A 20,399-nucleotide genomic window follows, 5' to 3' on the forward strand; every position below is an offset into this window, starting at 1 on the left:
TGGGGTGACATTCAGGTCCTTCTGCTCAATCGTCAGCAACAGCAACCCCCTCCTCCTCCCCAGCGGAAGGGTTCGGAGCAGGAGATGCTCTTCCTGCTCTGCAGGTTACACAAGCCTGCCTCTGCAGCAGCACTTCTGTTTTAACTCTTTCTTACCCTGAATGCAAATCTGCTACTTGTTGCTTTAAGTCTGTGTTATTACATATCAGGCCTTCGCAGGCAAACAGAAAACATCCTGCCATGCATCCCAGCATGATTCAGTCGCACCTTCGAGGGGGTACGGGGGTTTGTACAAACTCACCCCAACACTTACACACACACACACGCGCCTCAGGTTTTACATACATCAGTACAAGTTTTTATATCTTACAACGTGTTTCATTCTGGTTGCTCCACAGAAGGAACCGCAACCTGAGCTTTTTAACACAAAAATTTCAACAAGAATATCTTTCTAGTTTAGGTCTCAGTTTTTTCCTATCCTTTTCTAGAGCCGCAAACAAAGATCAGGTGATGTTAATCCCACACTCTTTCTAGTGCTAGTACCATAGGATCCCGAGGGGGTACTAATCCACAGTCCTTTTGCCACTCAGGTTTGTCCTGGAGGACAAAGAACATGTCTGCATATGATACTTCATCCCATTTTCCCTCTGTCCTCAGAAACAACATTAATTGCAGGAGAGTGTTATAATCTAACGTTCCTCCCTCCTGAGGCCATTTCGCATCACTCTCCAATTTATACAAAGGCCACCACTGATTACAATATTTAACCAATTTCCTTCTATTTTCGGTACCACCATGTCCTAAAATATCACTCCAATGTTTTAATATACAACCCAAGGGCGATTTTTCACAGGGCTTACTCCTTCCATTTCCCATTTTGCAATTTTAATTACTTTGGTTTTTCTTTTTTTCCGGCCGCCTTAGCCACCCAAGGTCAGAAACGCGGATAGAGCTTCTTACTCGTTTTGCACTCAAACGCCTGTCTCAAGCACTCTTGCACTCACACTCAGTCAAAATAATTAAGCTATACATGGAAAATCAAAATGCGCATCTCAATCACACCATTCACACTCTCCGGGCAGCCCGCAGTCACACAAGCAGTATGTTATACGGTACCGTGCACTTATGTACAAACTCTTAGGAACACTAACAGTTCACAAAGTATGCATTTCAATGAACAATTGCCAATAAACAAACAACAAACAAAAACCAATTTTTCCTGGTCTTAAGCAGAGTGTTAAGTTTTCCGCTATTTGCCACGAATTACCGGAATGTTAATATTTTTCAACATACATTTCATAACTCCGAGTTTTGAACATATAACAAGACAACACATAGAACAAACAAGACACAGAGCGCTATTTCAGTTGTTACATTCCAGGAATTCCCCAATTCTTAAAACAACCTAAAGGAAGTTTTTAGCTTCCTCTTTTTCCTACGCAAAAGTTTCCCTTTTACTTTTGCTGTGAGGTCCCTCTTGTTCCTGTGAGATTCCGCCTTATTCCGTCCCGCCCCCCGCTTTCTGTCACGAGGCCTCCGGGCTTTTAGGAATGGCAGTCACCTCGGGTTTGCTCGATCTGCCCTCAAGATCGCTAGCGGCCACCCCTTGGTCAGCAAACCCCCTCCCAAGGTACCTTTCCTCCTGGGGACTACGCTGCGCGCCGGACGTTTCCGTGCGTCTCACCAGCCGCCCCGTTACTAAACATACCGTTTTATCCGTGGATCCAGGGGTTTCTCTTCTGCTCCCGGGTGAACAGCTGAGAAGAGGAGGCTCCTCCGAGGAAATCTCCCGGGGCGCGCCTAGGAGCGTCCGCTCCGCAGCTGGTCCCTCAGCCGAGCAGAAATCCTCCTGGCTGGCTCGCCAAAGTGACGTGCGGAATTACACTCTATAACTCGAAAGTTATAAAGTAGGTATGTTTATTGCGCGCAGATGCACGGGGGATCGCTCCTCCACAAGCGTGCATGCCCGAAATGATGAACCATCTCACATTTATACAATAAAACAAATGAATATTCAATTAACGCCTATACATATTCGTTACCTAAACCCCGCTTTGTATGTTAATTAGCTTATCAGTCCTTTGCCTGGAATGTGGTGGTCTTGCAGGTTTGTAGGTGATTCATGTCCTTGTGACCATGGGATCTTCTCCAGCAAGGAGACTTAGCACTCCCTCCCTCTAGATAGCATTGGAATATCTCTCATCCTTTTCTCATTCTCTTTTAAATAGCCCCTTTGTTAGAGGAAGAAGGGCAGGCGTCTCCTCAAAACTATAGTTGTCTCCTCAGAGCTGTGTGCCTATGTGACCAGACACCGCACCCATGACCAGTCACCATACCCACATTCCTTGAGCAGACATATACAATCACAATCGATGTCCATTGTCGCCATTTCACACTATTTCTCCATATCACTGTTAGCTCTTGATTTTTTATTTTAATTTCTAATTGCAATTCAACAATTAAATCTCGTCCTAACAGATTAAATTCTGCTTCAGGGACGAGCAAGAGTTCACCCATTCCAAATTTATTTTCAGTTTCGAATACCACATTTTTGATTTTGCTTACTTTAAAGGGTTCTCCTTTTGCCCCAATTACTTGTACTTTTTCAGGGGAAACTTTACATCCCTCAGGTATTTGCTTAATAGTTGATTTTTCAGCCCCAGTGTCTACTAAAAAGGTGAACTCTTGTTTATGGGGACCTATTTTTAATTTTATCAAGGGCTCATGATGACTCCGGTCCCCTAAGATATAGAGCCCCTGACTCTCCTATTTGCCACAAACTGAGTTTTTAGGAGCGCTTACCCTAAAGGGTCGTCTGGATTTACCCCAGAGTACAGCTGAAGGGCTTTCCTCAGTCGTTCCAGCCACTCAGTAGGGCTTTCATCTTTCTTTTGCATTTCATTAAATGCTTTATTGATATTCTGGCCACGGGGTACTGCTTCCCTAATCCCCTGAATTACTATAGTTCTCAGGTCCTGCATATGAGTTCTATGCACTGGATCCTGATTATCCCAATTAGGTCTTTGGAGTGGCCATTTAATATCTGCTTGGGGTTCCTAGGCATGCTGAGCATCCCACAGTCTCATTCCTGCTCGTCATCATATCTCTTTCCTCGGTAGTAAATAATTGACCAAGGATAGATTACATCTCATCCCAAGTATAAAGGTTTGGTCCAAAAAAATTGATTTAATCTTTCTGCCACTCCGAGTGGGTCCTCAATTAAGTTTCCCATCTCAATTCTTTTAAAATCTCGTAGGTCAGCCGAGTTTAGGGGTACGGAAATATATCCGATCACAGGTTGAGGTCCCCCCATGGGTATTTCCCTTAGGGGGTACATCTGAGCTGCCCCTTTCTGACTTCTAGTTATGCGTCTAGGAAGAGGGGGAGACCCTTGTTCCGACTCTGGTGGGGGAGTGGGCGCTCTGGGGACCTCTGCGGGAGCAGGAGGAGGAATGTAAGGAGGGGGGGTTAGAAGGGTTTCGTCCAACTCTTCCTGCTTTTTCTTTTGTTTAGTTTTTATTTCATTCAGTGGGTAAAGTCTAGCTCCCGGTCTTTCTAGCCACACTTCCGCATATCGACTCTCCTCCGGGTTAAGGGTTTTTTTTATTATTAACCCAGAGGTTTAATTGCTGTCTTACCCAATCTTCTTCTGACCCATAGACTGGCCAAAAGACATTTTTAGAAATTTTCTTCCCTCCCCATATCTTAGTACAATATTCTATCATCTTCTGCTTATCTTTCCCTAGAGTTCCAGGGAAATATCTCCAATTGTCTAACATATATGCCAGAGGGGTATTCTTAGGTACAATGGGTACCCTTCCCATGGGAGTCGAAGGCTTGCTGCCCTTCGCCCCCATCTTCTGGAATATCCACAAACATACACTCACTCGTTATATTCCAGGAAACCCAATCCCGCCCGAACGGCAAACCCGCGAACAAATTCGCAATATACTTACGCGTCCTGCGTCTTCGTCCGGACTCCCGTGCACAGAATTTTTATGGGATTTTACCGGTTTCTCCTTTGCTCATTATTCTAGAATTTAGGTTCGTCGGTAAGGTTGGAGTAAGCTGTTGGTCGCGGGGCCGCGAAAAGTCGCGGGGCGCCTCTCCGGAGGACCAAAGCCCACCGTTCCTTATCCGAGTCACGGCACCAGAATTGTTATAAATTGAGACCACAATAGATCATAATCCAATTAAAATTTTTATTAATTATAGCAAGTAGAATATGAGCAAAAACAGCGCTGGATGACAGGGGAGTCTGCGCTCCGCCAACTGCCGTCCTGAGCAGTTCAAACAGTCCCTTTTTATACTTTTTTTCTTTTACTTTCGTGTTCATGAAGTAGTGGAGGTGTTGGCCCTTCATTCATATGCACAAGCGGCATCCTGGACACCTGGCGGTGATCTTATCTTTCACAAGCGGCATCCTGGACACCTGGCGGTGATCTTATCTTTTGTTGCCTAATCTTTACATTGGGCTTAACATAAATCTTAATAAACAATACCCTAGTCCATAGTTTCTTACATCAGGATTGCTTCTTACAACATAGGAACTGTATTTGTGAATGCAGATTAGAAATCCAAAACCTGACGCACAACTTGTAGATACAATTTCTGTAGGTAAACTCTTTCTTCAAGTTAAGTTTTGAAATTATAGCTCTGAAAATGAAATCTTGCTGAAGAGACTTGATCACCACTTGCTCCATTAGGAAAGATGTTTTCAAAAACTGAATAGGGAAAGTACTGCCAGCAAAGCTCTGTACATTAGCATGTATCTGTCATCTGAATACATCAGGCAGATGGAGAGCTTCAGGCCTGGATTCTATTGCCTCTTACTATTTCCATATCTCTTAAAGTCCAGAAACTACAAGGGGAAAATGAAGGTTCAACTAAATATTAAATTTATTATTGTATTTCTAAAATCTTCATTTTTATGCGCAGACAAATTACTAGGAAATATCACAATAGGAAAGATACATCAATAATAAGAAATACTTCAAAATTTGCTTCTGTTTTGGTCAAACTGAGTAGACAGAACAGCATTTTTATTACCCATGATATGGAGAAATAATGTGAAATGGGGATAATGGACATGGATTGTGATTGTATGTGTCTGCTTAAGGAATGTGGGTATGGTGACTAGTCATGGGTGCGGTGACAACTACAGTTTTGAGGAGACGCCTGCCCCTCTTCCTCTAACAAAGGGGAGACGGGGAGACGCCTGCCCCTCTTCCTCTAACAAAGGGGAGACGCCTGCCCTTCTTCCTCTAACAAAGGGGCTATTTAAAAGAGAATAAGAAAAGATGAGAGACATTCAAATGCTATCTAGAGGGAGGGAGTGCTAAGTCTCCTTGCTGGAAAAGATTGGGTGGTCACAATCACCTGAAAAAGATCGGATGGTCACAAGAACATGAATCACCTACAAACCTGCAAGACCACCACATTCCAGGAAACGGACTGATAAGCTAATTAACATACAAAGCAGGGTTTAGGTAACGAATATGTATAGGCGTTAATTGAATATTCATTTGTTCATTGTATAAATGTGAGATGGTTCGTCACTTCGGGTATGCATGCTTGTGGAGGAGCGATCCCCCGTGCATCTGCACGCAATAAACATACCTACTTTATAACTTTCGAGTTAAAGAGTCTAATTCCGCACGTCACCCAGACATTTTCCCCATGTCAATAATTTGGACCAATGTAAACTTTTGATACAGACAGTTGCATTATATTCTCGCGCACTATAATAAATTCAGACATACGTTGCATGAAACTTGGCATATGAACTCTACAGTGTATCACAAAATTAATACTTACTATTTTTTATTCAATATTTATATGCATATTTGGTTCTGTTTGAACTATCAGTATTCCTCCTGTAGGCAATTTCACTCAGTCTAAATTTGGCCTTTTGTTCCTTTGATCTTTTAGTGGCCTGTGTTTGTGTATCCCTATGATGAACTTGCTTTATGCATCTCATTTATAGGAGCAACAGAGGAAAGCAAATGCCCAACAAACAAATTTGCTAATAGCATACTCATTTAACATGTACATTAATTTTAAAACTGCTGAAATCAACTAATTTAAAAAATAGAATGCAAAATGTGGCAGTGAACTATTCTATTCTCTTCTAGAAGCAAAAATAGCATGGACATTTTTATATTTCATCTCAAAATGCTACCATAGGGATCAGACCTAGATTTAAACTTTTATCTCCAGAGATGAGGGATCTCCACATTAATTTACTGTTGATCAAACGTGGTTTTACATATATCAAGAGGGAGCATCTCATTAAGTTGAACTTCGGTTGCTTATCTTTTGTTCTTCACTACAGCAGGGCAATGACATGATCCCTCTCCTTTCTCTTCTTCTCCCCCAAAACAGGAAAAGAAAAGAAAGAAGCTTTGATTCTCTCTGGTACAAATTTTCCTAATATTCAATAATCACTCCCTGTCTCCTTCCCTGTGGGAGATGTCTGGTAGCATCTGTGCCAGCATATGTTAGACATCTCTGAGTGGGTCACTACCTCATTTTGTCACCGACTCCTCTATACCTAGAGAGACAGCAACATCCCTCCACAACACAGTGCTCCACAAGACACAGCACTGTCATGTCTCTCTCAATAAACTTGGTTCAGTACACTTTAATCTGCTCTCTGTACACTTTAACCCACTAACTGTGGTTAACCCACTCTTAACTGAACCCTTTTGACAGTGGGGGTTAATATTAGTGAAAGAAGCATTATCATATGTATTGCTTTAAAACAAGGAAGTCCTCCAATGCTAATTTCAGAGCTGTACCTGATAAGAAAGGAAGAAAAAATAGGTCCTTATAGGTCACTTGATATGCTTTAAATGCTTTGTAAAAAACACATGTAATTTGCAAATAGGTGATATTTCAAATCTCACTTGTGATTAATTTCTGTGGCAATGGATCTTTTTAATGGCTGTGATAAATTCTGCTTTTTCTTTTCTTAATTCAATAAAATTTGACTGAAACATTAGCTCTTGGAAGTTATTTGAGTTGCTTTTCTTTTTCAGTTTGTGGTGCAATGATGTATTGTAGGACTGTTTTCAGCAGAGGTGCCATTTCTGAAGTGTGTACCCAGGTTTTTCCAAGCCAATTACTCTTACATCTGCTCTTTAGTTCAGGCCTACCTCTAGTTATTTTGTAACCATGGCTGATCCTCAGAAAGTTTCTAAGATAATTTTCCAGAAAAGAATATAAAAATAAGACACACACTCTTTTTTTAAAGCCTCAAAATAGTCAACCTGTTATTAGAATTGCTCTCATTATTTCTGGTATTTAACTGAGGAAGGATAGGAAAACCTAAAATATGGTGCCTGATGATATGGTGTGACAGAATATTGTCTTTTTTGCCACTGCTTGCCCTTTCAAAGGACTAAAAACTGCTACATGATGAACCTGTTAAAATTTCATTAAAGTCAGATTAATTTTGTGTGCACTTAAGTCATAGTTAGGAAGAGGTTATTTACCGTCAGTTTCATGAGAACAAAATTAAATAACCGTGTCATCTTCCAGGTTTAGATCCTGATTCAAAGTACATTGAAACAAATAGGTGTACCTTGATCCTCTTTTTTTAAGGTAGCACTAGACTAACAAAGTTTTTCTTTCCATACTGGTCAGGAAAAATGTCAAATAACTGAATATGGGATTCAACAGTCCAGATTTATCACCCTTAGTATTGAAAATACTTTCTTCAGGCTGACTGACTTAGAACTATAACATTATCTAAAATCGTAGTTTCTAGACTTTGAAAGATGATTCCCTAATTAGAAAAATGAAACCAAATATATCTCCTCCCATCCTTCTGAAACCACACCATATGTTGCTAAAGCTACATCCACTTCATACATCATCAGTGCCTCTCCACAAGAGCTAGTTCTTCACTGCCATTTGAACAAACTATCTGGCAGATAAAGAAATGCTGATCTAGAGAACTCAGCTCTTTTCTATATGATGATGCAGTATAAAATGCCTAGGACATTTTTTAAGAGTTATAAAAACTCCTCTGATGCACTTAGAGACATGATAACGATCAAAAAGATTTTCAAGTGCAATATGTTCACCCTATTGGGTTTAAACATAATCAAATCATTACTATAATAAAGGGCATTGTAATACTTTCTTCCTCTCTGATATCTCCAGATTACTAAATCTGTATTTGGACACTAGTCGATTTCATGCATTACTTTTTAACAGAAATATTCCTAAAAGATGTCAAAAGGTAGAATGGAAAGATTGTGCTCTGGTACTATGGTATGACTCCAGATTTACAGCAGGATAATTAAGAACAGAATATGGCCCAAAGTGTTTTAAATATATAATCCTTGTTAGGATTCAGACATTGAAGAACAGCTGAGCTCGTGGGTGCCAGGCTACTGCTGAGTTTAGAAACCTGTAACAATAGGGGTTAATGCTGGAAAACCTGATAGACCTGTAAATATAGTAGCATGAACAGCACTGCTGTAATTGCAGTTTTCTTTTTTTCCTGTTATATAGAAATTAACTAATATCCAAGAAGAAGCAGAATAAGACATTTTCAATAATTTGTACTGTTCTTTGACAGGGATATGACTTTTTTGACTCAAGTCAATTGTCTGATTCAAAATTATTACTGGACTATTTCTAAAGTGTGCATTAAAATTTTTCTGAGAAGATATCGTCAAGCAAAGGATATTTCATAGTGTTTGAAGGAGCATGTTTGAATAATCATGCAGAATTTCTTTTTGCTACTGAGTACCTTAATAAAGAATCAATACTGCAGTAGGCCTCAAGGGAGTGAATTTCCACACAATCTTTTGATTGGTTCAGCTGACACTGAGAATATCATGTAAAGATGTGCAGAAGCATTTCAGATGGCTTGTCCTCTTACTGATTAGATCTAGGGAGATATTTGCTTACAGAATAGATGGGCAACATGCTTTGTCATCCCTTTCCAATTTAATTTGCAATTTTGTTACAGTGTAAGATGTGACTGACAAGTTATTAGCTTTGCATTTGGAGGGTAAAGTAGGAGCTAAAATAAAATAAAAAATTAGAGAAGAAGAAGAATGAAATGCCAGAGAATATCATCCTCATCTTCACAATTGTAGAGTACTGTAGTGGCAATCATATTTGATGGGAAGAGGTTTTGAGTAAAGACATGTCCTGATGGTTGTCATAAACAGATTTGAATTGCCATTTATTTACAAGATCTTGTTTATGTCTGTGCTCTGCACTTGCATAAGTCCATACAAATTCCTCAATGGGAGTACTTGAGGATTCATTATTGAAAATTATTTTACATAATTTTAGCCATACCTTGCCTGCTCTGCCTTGCGAGCCTGACGTGCGGAATTAGACTCTATAACTCGAAAGTTATAAAGTAGGTATGTTTATTGCGCGCAGATGCACGGGGGATCGCTCCTCCACAAGCGTGCATACCCGAAGTGACGAACCATCTCACATTTATACAATGAACAAATGAATATTCAATTAACGCCTATACATATTTGTTACCTAAACCCCGCTTCGTATGTTAATTAGCTTATCAGTCCATTTCCTGGAATGTGGTGGTCCTGCAGGTTTGTAGGTGATTCATGTTCTTGTGACCATCCGATCTTCTTCAGGTGATTCATGTTCTTGTGACCATCCGATCTTCTTCAGGTGATTGTGACCACCCAATCTTTTCCAGCAAGGAGACTTAGCACTCCCTCCCTCTAGATAGCATTTGAATGTCTCTCATCTTTTCTTATTCTCTTTTAAATAGCCCCTTTGTTAGAGGAAGAAGGGCAGGCGTCTCCCCTTTGTTAGAGGAAGAGGGGCAGGCGTCTCCCCGTCTCCCCTTTGTTAGAGGAAGAGGGGCAGGCGTCTCCTCGAAACTGTGGTTGTCACCGCACCCATGACTAGTCACCATACCCACATTCCTTAAGCAGACACATACAATCACAATCCATGTCCATTATCCCCATTTCACATTATTTCTCCATATCAATCCCCCCTTTTCTATTAAATTAAGTAAATTCTTTTACTTAAGCAGCCTTCCCGAATGATATAAAGCATCATACATAAGTGTTACTCTTTTAAACATTCTCCAAACCCACAAATATAACATAATGGTTAGTATTAAGGAAATTCCTAAACTGATCAATAAGATCACAATGGGGTGTACCATAGTGTTAAGAATTCCTGTTGCAGAGGGTGACCAGCCAAAGAGAGTATCCCACCAATTATGGTTTCCATCCTGTTCTACCTTTTTTAAAACTTTCTTGATCCCCTCTACATCATGATGGATCATAAGAAGAGTTTGATGTCCCTTTTCTTTGGTTTCTTCCAGTATACGTTGTAAATCTGCATGTTTTAATAGTTCTTTTATACTGCTTATATTTAGTCCTATGGGGGTAGGAATTATTATCTGTGATAGGGTAAAATTGGATTTTAAGAATTGATGAGACACTACTGGGGCTGAGTAACTAAAATCGCATCCTGTGATAGTAGTAAAATTACAAATACAATAATTTGAATACTGTGCAGTCTCTTTTACCTCCCCATCTATGGTTATTGTGTTACACTTAGTTCTCAAACACGCACATCCCTTCCCTGCATATATAATTACTGTTTTCAAGTTTGCATTTGGTCGGGCCTCGAAATGACATATTTTCTGATCTGTATCTAAACAAGTATCCTGAGCCATTATAGTATTGCTTTCACAGAGGAAGCCCTGCTGTTCTCGCATAATACAAGATTCTAAATCTACTGTTTGCCACTTGTCGCCTATCTTTCTGGCCCATGTTCTATGTTCAAAAGGGTATAGGAGCACCCCATTATGGTTAATTCCAAGGGCTACAATGGGGTGTATGGTAATTATTACTGCATTATGTATGGTCAACACAAAAGCTGTGATGGTGTGTGTGTTGGGGTCATAGGTAAAGTTCACCATATTCCACCATGACTGGAGTTTTCTTTCTACCTCCGTAGCACTGTCCCAAACCATCTTTCGAATTTCTGTAGGAAATATGCCTTCCTCTCCTTCTCTTATTATGGATGCAGCTATTGATTGCATCCACATTTGGGCTTGGATGCAACTTAGAGCCAGGGCGACGTCATCCTGTAAACCACCTAATGCCTTAGTGATGAGTTGATGATCTTCCATGTTTATTTGTTCCCACCTGGGGAGTACCTTCGATATCAACCATTGATGTGCCCCTAATGCCAATAATGAAGATTTTAGTGGTTGTTGTAGTTTTGATAGATCGGCCGTGGTGGCGGCTAGTTTATTCATTATCACCTCTGAGTCTATGGAATTTAATACTCCGAGTCCTGTTCCCAACATTCCAGTTACATCTCTCACTATTCTGTTTCGATAAATACTTCCCCTTTTTCTTAACCAAGTTGTCCATCCCTCATAAGAGGTTCGTAAGAAGGGGGAACAGGATGGCTTAACATCAGAAACATTGACTTGTATTTTTAACTCTATTCTTTTGAGAGACCATTCTGGGTTAAACAACATTTGTTGCTGACCTGTATTTCTGATTACATATGGTCCAATTGTATAAATCTTTGGATCTGGTTTAGTTAATTTAAGATCAAGTGTTAATGGGGTTGTTGTAACTGTGGTGGTGGTAGGAACAGTGGTTAGCATGATTGTTATTTTGATCTTATAAGTCAGAGCTGTTCTTGGGGATTCCTTTCCTAGGCATATTATAAAGATGGGCTCGGTTAAGGTAAAATTGTGCCAACATTCCCGTGAATTAAAGCACACGGTTGTATTTAGAAGGGTAAATTCCTTATCTACCTTTCTGACATTAATCTGGGTGTCTCCCGAAATCTTGGTGTTATCCTTTTCATTATATGTTTGACATCCTACTTTTATCTTATCTCCTAATTTTCCCCATAATCGGTCGACTTTGTGTACATCCTCCCGATCCCATTGATTCCTTTGGTACACCTCATTTTCAGAAAAAACCACCATAGCTAGTTTCGTCTTTGAGTCCACCTTTCCCATTATTCCAGTGTGTTTTTTCTGAGCATGATTCCAAGGCCAATTATCAGGCTCTTGGTTGTAGGCAAGAGAGAGGGTACAAAAAAACACAAATGGTTTAAACCCACTATTGATCATTTTAAGAATCTAAACGTTAAAATCTGTTTTGATCAAAAATATCTTTGTTTGAGTTGGGGCTTACTAATAACAAGTTGGGCGAGCCTGGCCACTGGCTCAGTCCCCGACTCTTGTTCTATATTGTTTGTTGTAGTGCCCTTCCCATATGGTGGATCCGCAACCGCTCAGGTTCACTTACTTGCCACCCACATTGTTCCCATTTGTCCGAGTAAATTTGAGTTTCAGTTCTTTTTTGTCTGGGGTTACTTTCCAAGAAGTTGCAGGGGCTTTCTTAATCCGGGTATGGTGAATCCAAGAATTCTGTCCCTCAACCTTGATTGCAGTGTAGGTGGTGAGTAGGACTTGAAAAGGTCCGGTCCACTGTGGTTCCAGGGTTTTATCTGCAAAACACTTAACGTATACATAGTCTCCTGGTCGTATATCGTGAACAGGTCCATCCAGACCCCTACTGCGTGTTCCCATCACATGCTTCTCAATTCTTATTAATTGTTTGTTTAGTGCCACCATATAGGAAGTCATTGTTTCTTCACCAATCTGTGAAGACATCCCCTTTTGTACCCCATAGGGTCGTCCATATAAAATTTCGAATGGGCTAAGCCCCTCTTTTGCTCTCGGTCTAGTTCGAATTCGTGTAAGAGCTAATGGCAAAGACTGGGGCCAAGTTAGATTTGTTTCTTGGCCTAACTTGACAATCTGTTGTTTGATTAGATGATTCATCTTTTCCACCTGGCCACTCGATTGTGGTCGGTATGGGGTATGTAATTGCCAATCTATTCCTAGATGGTGGCTAATCTGTTGCACTATTCTGGACACAAAATGTGGTCCTCTATCCGAGGACATTACCGCTGGGACTCCAAATCTAGGTATTATCTCTTGGAGTAGTATTTTGGTCACTTCCCGGGCTTTAGCAGTTCTGCACGGGAAGGCTTCTGGCCAACCTGAAAAGGTATCTGTTAGTACCAATAAATATCGATACCCCCCTTTTCTAGGAAGTTCCGAGAAATCGATCTGCCAGTGTTGCCCAGGAACATTTCCTCTCCCAATTTTTCCCAACTTTGGCCCCTTGGTAATCTTAGGATTAGTCTGGAGGCAAAGATCACATTGTTGGGTTACTTGTCTAATAGTAGTATACAAATTTCGTGCTATTATGTTTTTAGTGAGATCCTTATATAGAGCTTCTGCCCCCCAGTGCCTTTTTCTATGTTCTTCCCTGACTACTGACCATACCATGTAGGAAGGAATCACTATTCTCCCATGTGAGATTATAGCCCACCCTTCCTCATTATATGATCCCTTTAGGTCAGAAATTAGTTTGCGATCTTCTTTCGTATAGTCTGGTTTACCTTCTAGAGATATTTGTCCATCGGGTATTAGCGCACCCTCTACCTTGATTGCTTTTCTGGCTGCCTGTTTTGCTTCCCTGTCTGCCAGTTCATTTCCTCTTTCCAATTCTGTGCTCACTTTCTGGTGTGCCTTAATGTGCATAATTGCCACCCTTTCAGGAAGCTGGACCGCATTTAGGAGTTTCAAAATTTCTTCCGCATGTTTGATGATTTTTCCTTGGGAGTTTAACAGTCCCCTTTCTTTCCATATTGCTCCATGAGCATGTACCACTCCAAAGGCATATTTAGAATCAGTCCAAATATTTATAGGTTTTCCCCGAGCTCTTTCCAGAGCTCGAGTAAGGGCTATGATTTCAGCCTTCTGTGCCGAAGTGTCAGCTGGTAGCGGCCCCGATTCTATCACTTCTTCAGAGGTTGTAACAGCATATCCGGAATGTCGCTTTCCATTCAGCATATAGCTGCTTCCATCCGTGAACCAATGTTCAGCTCCATTAATAGGAACATCCTTGAGATCTGTCCGACTAGAATAAGTGGCTTCGATTGTTTCTAGACAGTCATGATCGACTGATTCTCCAATATTCCCATTAAGAAATGAGGCTGGATTGACGATGTTTGTAGTCACGATCTCAACATCATCTTGTTCCACCATTATGGCCTGGTATTTTAGGAATCTCTGTGGGGAGAGCCAATGCCCCCCTTTTGTTTCAAGGACTGCAGACACTGTGTGGGATACTAAGACAGTCATTTTCTGGCCCAGGGTAAACTTCCGGGCCTCTTGGATGTTTAGGATGACGGCTGCTACTGCTCTCAGGCAACCAGGCCACCCTTTTGCAGTGGCATCCAGCTGTTTAGAGAAGTATGCCACTGCCCGTCTGTATGGTCCCAAATCTTGTGCCAGTATTCCTAATGCCATTCCCTGTTTCTCATGGGAAAATAGGAAAAATGGCTTACTCACATCAGGAAGTCCTAGTGCTGGTGCCGACATCAAGGCTTTCTTCAGTTCATGGAAAGCTCTGTCTGATTCAGCATCCCACTGAAGATCCTTCTGGTTAGCTGCTATCAGGGAATATAATGGTTTAACAAGCAAGCCATAATTGCATATCCAAAGCCGGCACCATCCTGTCATTCCCAGAAATGTCTGCAGTTCCTTTACAGTTCGTGGTCGGGGGGCTTGGCATATGGCTTCTTTTCGGGCCTTCCCCAGGACCCGTTGTCCGGCACTGATCTCGTACCCCAGGTATGTGACCTGTTGTAACACCACCTGTGCCTTCTTCTTAGAAACTCGATATCCCTGTAGTCCCAGAAAGTTCAGCAGACTCACAGTCCAAATAATACAAGATTCTTCGGTTCTGGTTGCAATAAGGAGATCGTCTACATATTGTAACACTTTCCCTTCTTCTGACGGTGGTTCCCATAACTCCAAATCCTTTGCTAATTGGTTTCCAAAAATTGTGGGGCTATTTTTAAACCCCTGTGGCAACACCGTCCATGTGAGCTGGGTCTTTCGACCGCTTCTGGGATTTTCCCATTCAAAAGCAAAAATTCTTTGGCTGGCTTCATGGAGAGGGAGGCAAAAGAAGGCATCTTTTAAGTCTAAAACTGTGAACCAAGCTAGGTCAGGTGTCAGGGTGGTAAGTAAGGTATAGGGGTTAGCTACTACAGGATACAGATCCTCTGTTATTTTGTTAATGGCCCTTAAATCTTGAACTATCCTATAAGACCCATCAGGTTTTTTAACTGGGAGGATAGGTGTGTTAAATTCTGACTCACATTCTTTTAGTAGTTTTAGTTCTATGAATCGCTCTATGTTTGGACGAATTCCTTCCCTATCTTCCCTTTTCAGTGGGTATTGTTTAATTCTTACCGCACTCTGTCCGTCCTTCAATTTTACTATTACAGGTGATGCATTCTTGGCACGTCCCGGTATGTCAATTGCCCATACTCCGGGATATACCTGATCAATAATCCTGGTATCAATTTCCCTTTTTATAGGAGTATTGGCCAGAGATAGGCTCATAACCTGTATGTATTGATGATTATTTACCTCCAGAGTAACTTCCCCTTTTTTAAATTTGATTGTTGCCTCCAATTGTTCTAATAAGTCTCTACCAAGAAGGGCCTTTGGGGAATTTGGCATAAATAGGAATTTATGGATCCCCATCTGTTTTCCCAACTTATATTTTAAAGGTTTACAAAAATAAGCCTTTTCAGTTTGGCCAGTTGCACCTTTTACTGAAACATAATCATTTCCCAAAGGCATTAAAGCCTGGTTCAAAACCGAATAGGTGGCTCCTGTGTCTATTAAAAATTCCACCTCCTCCTGTTCTTCTCCTAATTTTAATTTTATTAATGGGTCGGCTAGTCAATTTTCTTCTTCCATGTGAGCTATTGTTTTCCCTTGATTATTGCGCCATTTAGTGTTTTCTTGATGTCTGCGTTCAGGGCATTCATTTTTCCAGTGTCCTGTCCTTTTGCATATTGCACACTGATTCCTACCCAGGGGTGTCAGCCCACGCCTTGATTTAACTTTAGATTTTTGATTCTCATTTTCTCTTACTACTGCTAATATTTTCTTTTGGTCCTGCTTGTATCCTTCTTCTCGATTACTAAATATTCTCCATGCTTCCTCTACTAATTTTTCCAAGTCTCTATTTTCAGGAGGTCTCAATTTTTGCAACTTGCGCCTAATATCCCCCTGTGATTGTCCTAAAAAGAGGGATATTAGTTGCTGTGCGCCTACCTCCGAATTTGGGTCCAGAGACGTGTGCCGGCGCATTGCATCTCTTATTCTGTCTAAGAATTCTGAAGGTGTTTCAGAAGGACCCTGTCTGACCTCATATAACGCTGCCCAATTTATTGTTCTAGGAATTGCTTTCTCCATTCCTCTGAATATCCATTCCTGGTATGCTTGTAATCTTCCCATTTCAGCGGCTCGGTTTGGGTCCCATTCCGGGTCCAACAAAGGAAACCATTCTCTATAATTATCTCCCTTTATATTATAATGTTCCTTTGCGAGATCCCCCGCTGTTTTTATGACTAATTGTTTTTCAGTTTCAGTCAAACAATCTAATAATAATTGTATATCACTCCAGTCAGGATTGTGCTGTTTTATTAGAAATTTAAAATTCTGTGCCGTCTTTATCGGATCATTACGGTATTCACGGGCAGCCTCTTTCCATTCTCTCAGATCAGCGCCCGTGAACGGAACTTTTATTTTCATTGTTCCTCCGTCCGGATTTACAGCTTCTCGGAGGGGTGCCTGTAAAATAGACTTCTGTCTGGTGCGTGAAGACACCGGACTATTTGGAGCCGTAATGGCAGTTTTTGTGTTTCCTTGTGTGGCACCGGGTGTTTGGTTTTCTTTATAAATAACTTGTGGAATTTCTTCCTCTTGTTCGCCTGGGGGTGGACTGGGAGCCCCGGCCGAACCTTGTCTCTCCACTCTATAAGGTGGATTAAATAAATCATTTAATTCGGGCTCTTGTTCTCCGTTTAATTTGATACACCTTTGTCCAATACTACATGCTGAGCAACATCTTTTTAACTTTCCTTTACGCTCCGTCCTGTCCTCTCTTTCTAGTGCTAGTACCATAGGATCCCAAGGGGGTACTAAGCCGCAGTCCTTTTGCCACTCAGGTTTGTCCCGGAGGACAAAGAACATGTCTGCATATGATACTTCATCCCATTTTCCCTCTCTCCTCAGAAACAACATTAATTGCAGGAGAGTGTTATAATCTAACGTTCCTCCCTCCTGAGGCCATTTCGCATCGCTCTCCAATTTATACAAAGGCCACCACTGATTACAATATTTAACCAATTTCCTTCTATTTTCGGTACCACCCTGTCCTACAATATCACTCCAATGTTTTAATATACAACCCAAAGGCGATTTTTCACAGGGCTTACTCCTTCCATTTCCCATTTTGCAATTTTAATTACTTTGTTTTTCTCCGGCCGCCTTAGCCACCCAAGGTTGGAAATGCGGATAGCTTTTTACTCGTTTTGCACTCAAACGCCTGTCTCAAGCACTCTTGCACTCACACTTAGTCAAAATAATTAAGCTATACACGAAAAATCAAAATGCGCATCTCAATCACACCATTCACACTCTCCGGGCAGCCCGCAGTCACACAAGCAGTATGTTATACGGTATCGTGCACTTATGTACAACTTTTAGGAGCACTAACAGTTCACAAAGTATGCATTTCAATGAACAATTGCCAAAAAACAAACAACAAACAAAAACCAATTTTTCCTGGTCTTAAGCAGAATGTTAAGTTTTCCGCTATTTGCCACAATTTACCAGAATGTTAATATTTTTTCAACATACATTTCATAACTCCGAGTTTTGAACATATAACAAGACAACACATAGAACAAACGAGACACAGAGCGCTATTTCAGTTGTTACATTCCAGGAATTCCCCAATTCTTAAGACAACCTAAAGGAAGTTTTTAGCTTCCTCTTTTTCCTACGCAAAAGTTTCCCTTTTACTTTTGCTGTGAGGTCCCTCTTGTTCCTGTGAGATTCCGCCTTATTCCGTCCCGCCCCCCGCTTTCCGTCACGAGGCCTCCGGGCTTTTAGGAATGGCAGTAACCTCGGGTTTGCTCGATCTGCCCTCAAGATCGCTAGCGGCCACCCCTTGGTCAGCAAACCCCCTCCCAAGGTACCTTTCCTCCTGGGGACTACGCTGCGCGCCGGACGTCTCCGTGCGTCTCACCAGCCGCCCCGTTACTAAACATACCGTTTTATCCGTGGATCCAGGGGTTTCTCTTCTGCTCCCGGGTGAACAGCTGAGAAGAGGAGGCTCCTCCGAGGAAATCTCCCGGGGCGCGCCTAGGAGCGTCCGCTCCGCAGCTGGTCCCTCAGCCGAGCAGAAATCCTCCTGCCTGGCTCGCCAAACTGACGTGCGGAATTAGACTCTATAACTCGAAAGTTATAAAGTAGGTATGTTTATTGCGCGCAGATGCACGGGGGATCGCTCCTCCACAAGCGTGCATACCCGAAGTGACGAACCATCTCACATTTATACAATGAACAAATGAATATTCAATTAACGCCTATACATATTTGTTACCTAAACCCCGCTTCGTATGTTAATTAGCTTATCAGTCCATTTCCTGGAATGTGGTGGTCCTGCAGGTTTGTAGGTGATTCATGTTCTTGTGACCATCCGATCTTCTTCAGGTGATTCATGTTCTTGTGACCATCCGATCTTCTTCAGGTGATTGTGACCACCCAATCTTTTCCAGCAAGGAGACTTAGCACTCCCTCCCTCTAGATAGCATTTGAATGTCTCTCATCTTTTCTTATTCTCTTTTAAATAGCCCCTTTGTTAGAGGAAGAAGGGCAGGCGTCTCCCCTTTGTTAGAGGAAGAGGGGCAGGCGTCTCCCCGTCTCCCCTTTGTTAGAGGAAGAGGGGCAGGCGTCTCCTCGAAACTGTGGTTGTCACCGCACCCATGACTAGTCACCATACCCACATTCCTTAAGCAGACACATACAATCACAATCCATGTCCATTATCCCCATTTCACATTATTTCTCCATATCAAGCCCTAAATTGAATTTTGTCCACACATTGGAGATTACATTCTTATGAGACTGAGGTGTGTATTCTCTAAAGGACGAATCAGAGTGTAGACAGGGAGATGTCAGAATCTGAAATAAAATAGAGTTTTTATTCTATTACTCTTTAAACCATCCTTCTTTTTCCAAGATTAAACATATAATATAGGAGAACGTAGGTTGCAACAGGGAGATGTGGAGAGATGATATAGTAAAGAAGGTATGTTTTGATGTAGTTGCTTTAGTGTGATAGAAATACAGGATACGGCTCATTTCTCTGATTCCACAGGACACTATGGTGAACATAGTGAGCTAGGGCAAATGCTGATCTGATTGAAAACTGATTCCACCCAAAAAGAACTAAATGCATATTGGACTAAATCTGAAGAATTTAGTTGTGAACAATATTTCCCCAATAGGGAGATGAGATGGATAACCTGATAGAACTTTTCTATGTTGAACTGCAGAATTCTGCAAATTCTCATGTGGGTGTAGATAAGCCCTGTGTGCACCTAAAAATTTATTCAGACCCTTTATTGAATTTTCCATTAGCAGCAGATCATATAATTTACCAAATTTATCTAATAGTTTTCTTTTTCCTTCTCTTTAGAAAACTAGTTAGATTGAGCAATTCATTTTTGTCAAATCTTTCAGTGCTCTCTTAAATACAAGTTTCTGTGTATGAAGGAGAAAATATTATTACTGATCTCCATGTAAATACTTTCTGTTAATGATAGTGGTATTGCTATTGTTGGTCATGAGTATGTTTTCACGTATTTCAGGACCAGTTTCTATCTGGCCCTTACAAACTATAACCTCTTCAACTTAAGAATAAATTACCTCATAAAAATATATTTTAGGTTTAGATGTCAAAGAAAAGGATTACTGTTATGAGTGCTTCCTTTCAGGATACTGTGGTTGTAGATTTCTACACAATGTGTATGTAATGCACTCTGTTTTCAAGATGGTGCTTTAAAAGCATATTGTGTAATAATATGCTTAATAATAACACTTAAGCAATTGCAAATAGTAGAGAAGTAGAAAATTGAGAGCATTCTTGTTCCTCACAGTTGTGGTTTTTTTATGGAATATTCCACCAACTGAAAAAATATATTAAGAATACGTTGAGTACTCATTATATCTGCAAACAAATAAGATTTTTCTTTTAATCTCTAAAGATTTTCTTTGAAAGTTTCCATACTTATATCATCTACTCCAGAACATTACGGTTTAGAATTGTATTTCTCACCCATCTTCCACCCAGCAGAAGGATTTTGTCTCTTGTTATTTGCACTCATTAAGAGGCAGGAAGTGATCACTCGCTCTGTGTGATGGCATTACAACAAACACAACCCTTACAAAACATCACT

General features: G+C 41.0%; 2 protein-coding genes across 2 annotated transcripts in view; both read right to left on the reverse strand.

Moving 5' to 3' along the window:
• LOC129734876 (endogenous retrovirus group K member 8 Gag polyprotein-like) overlaps window positions 1-20,399 on the reverse strand; it is a 135,665-nt gene that overhangs the window by 92,708 nt on the left and 22,558 nt on the right. The gene's annotated exons all lie outside the window — the stretch shown is intronic.
• LOC129734951 (uncharacterized) lies at window positions 11,129-17,055 on the reverse strand. Its single transcript, XM_055700363.1, has 3 exons — window positions 15,960-17,055; window positions 12,380-15,821; window positions 11,129-11,207 (listed from the first exon to the last, which is right to left on the reverse strand). The coding sequence occupies exons 1-3, from the start codon at window positions 17,053-17,055 to the stop codon at window positions 11,129-11,131; spliced, it is 4,617 nt and encodes a 1,538-aa protein (XP_055556338.1).

The sequence above is a fragment of the Falco cherrug genome (genome assembly GCF_023634085.1).
Source record: "Falco cherrug isolate bFalChe1 chromosome W unlocalized genomic scaffold, bFalChe1.pri SUPER_W_unloc_1, whole genome shotgun sequence".
NCBI lineage: Eukaryota > Metazoa > Chordata > Aves > Falconiformes > Falconidae > Falco > Falco cherrug.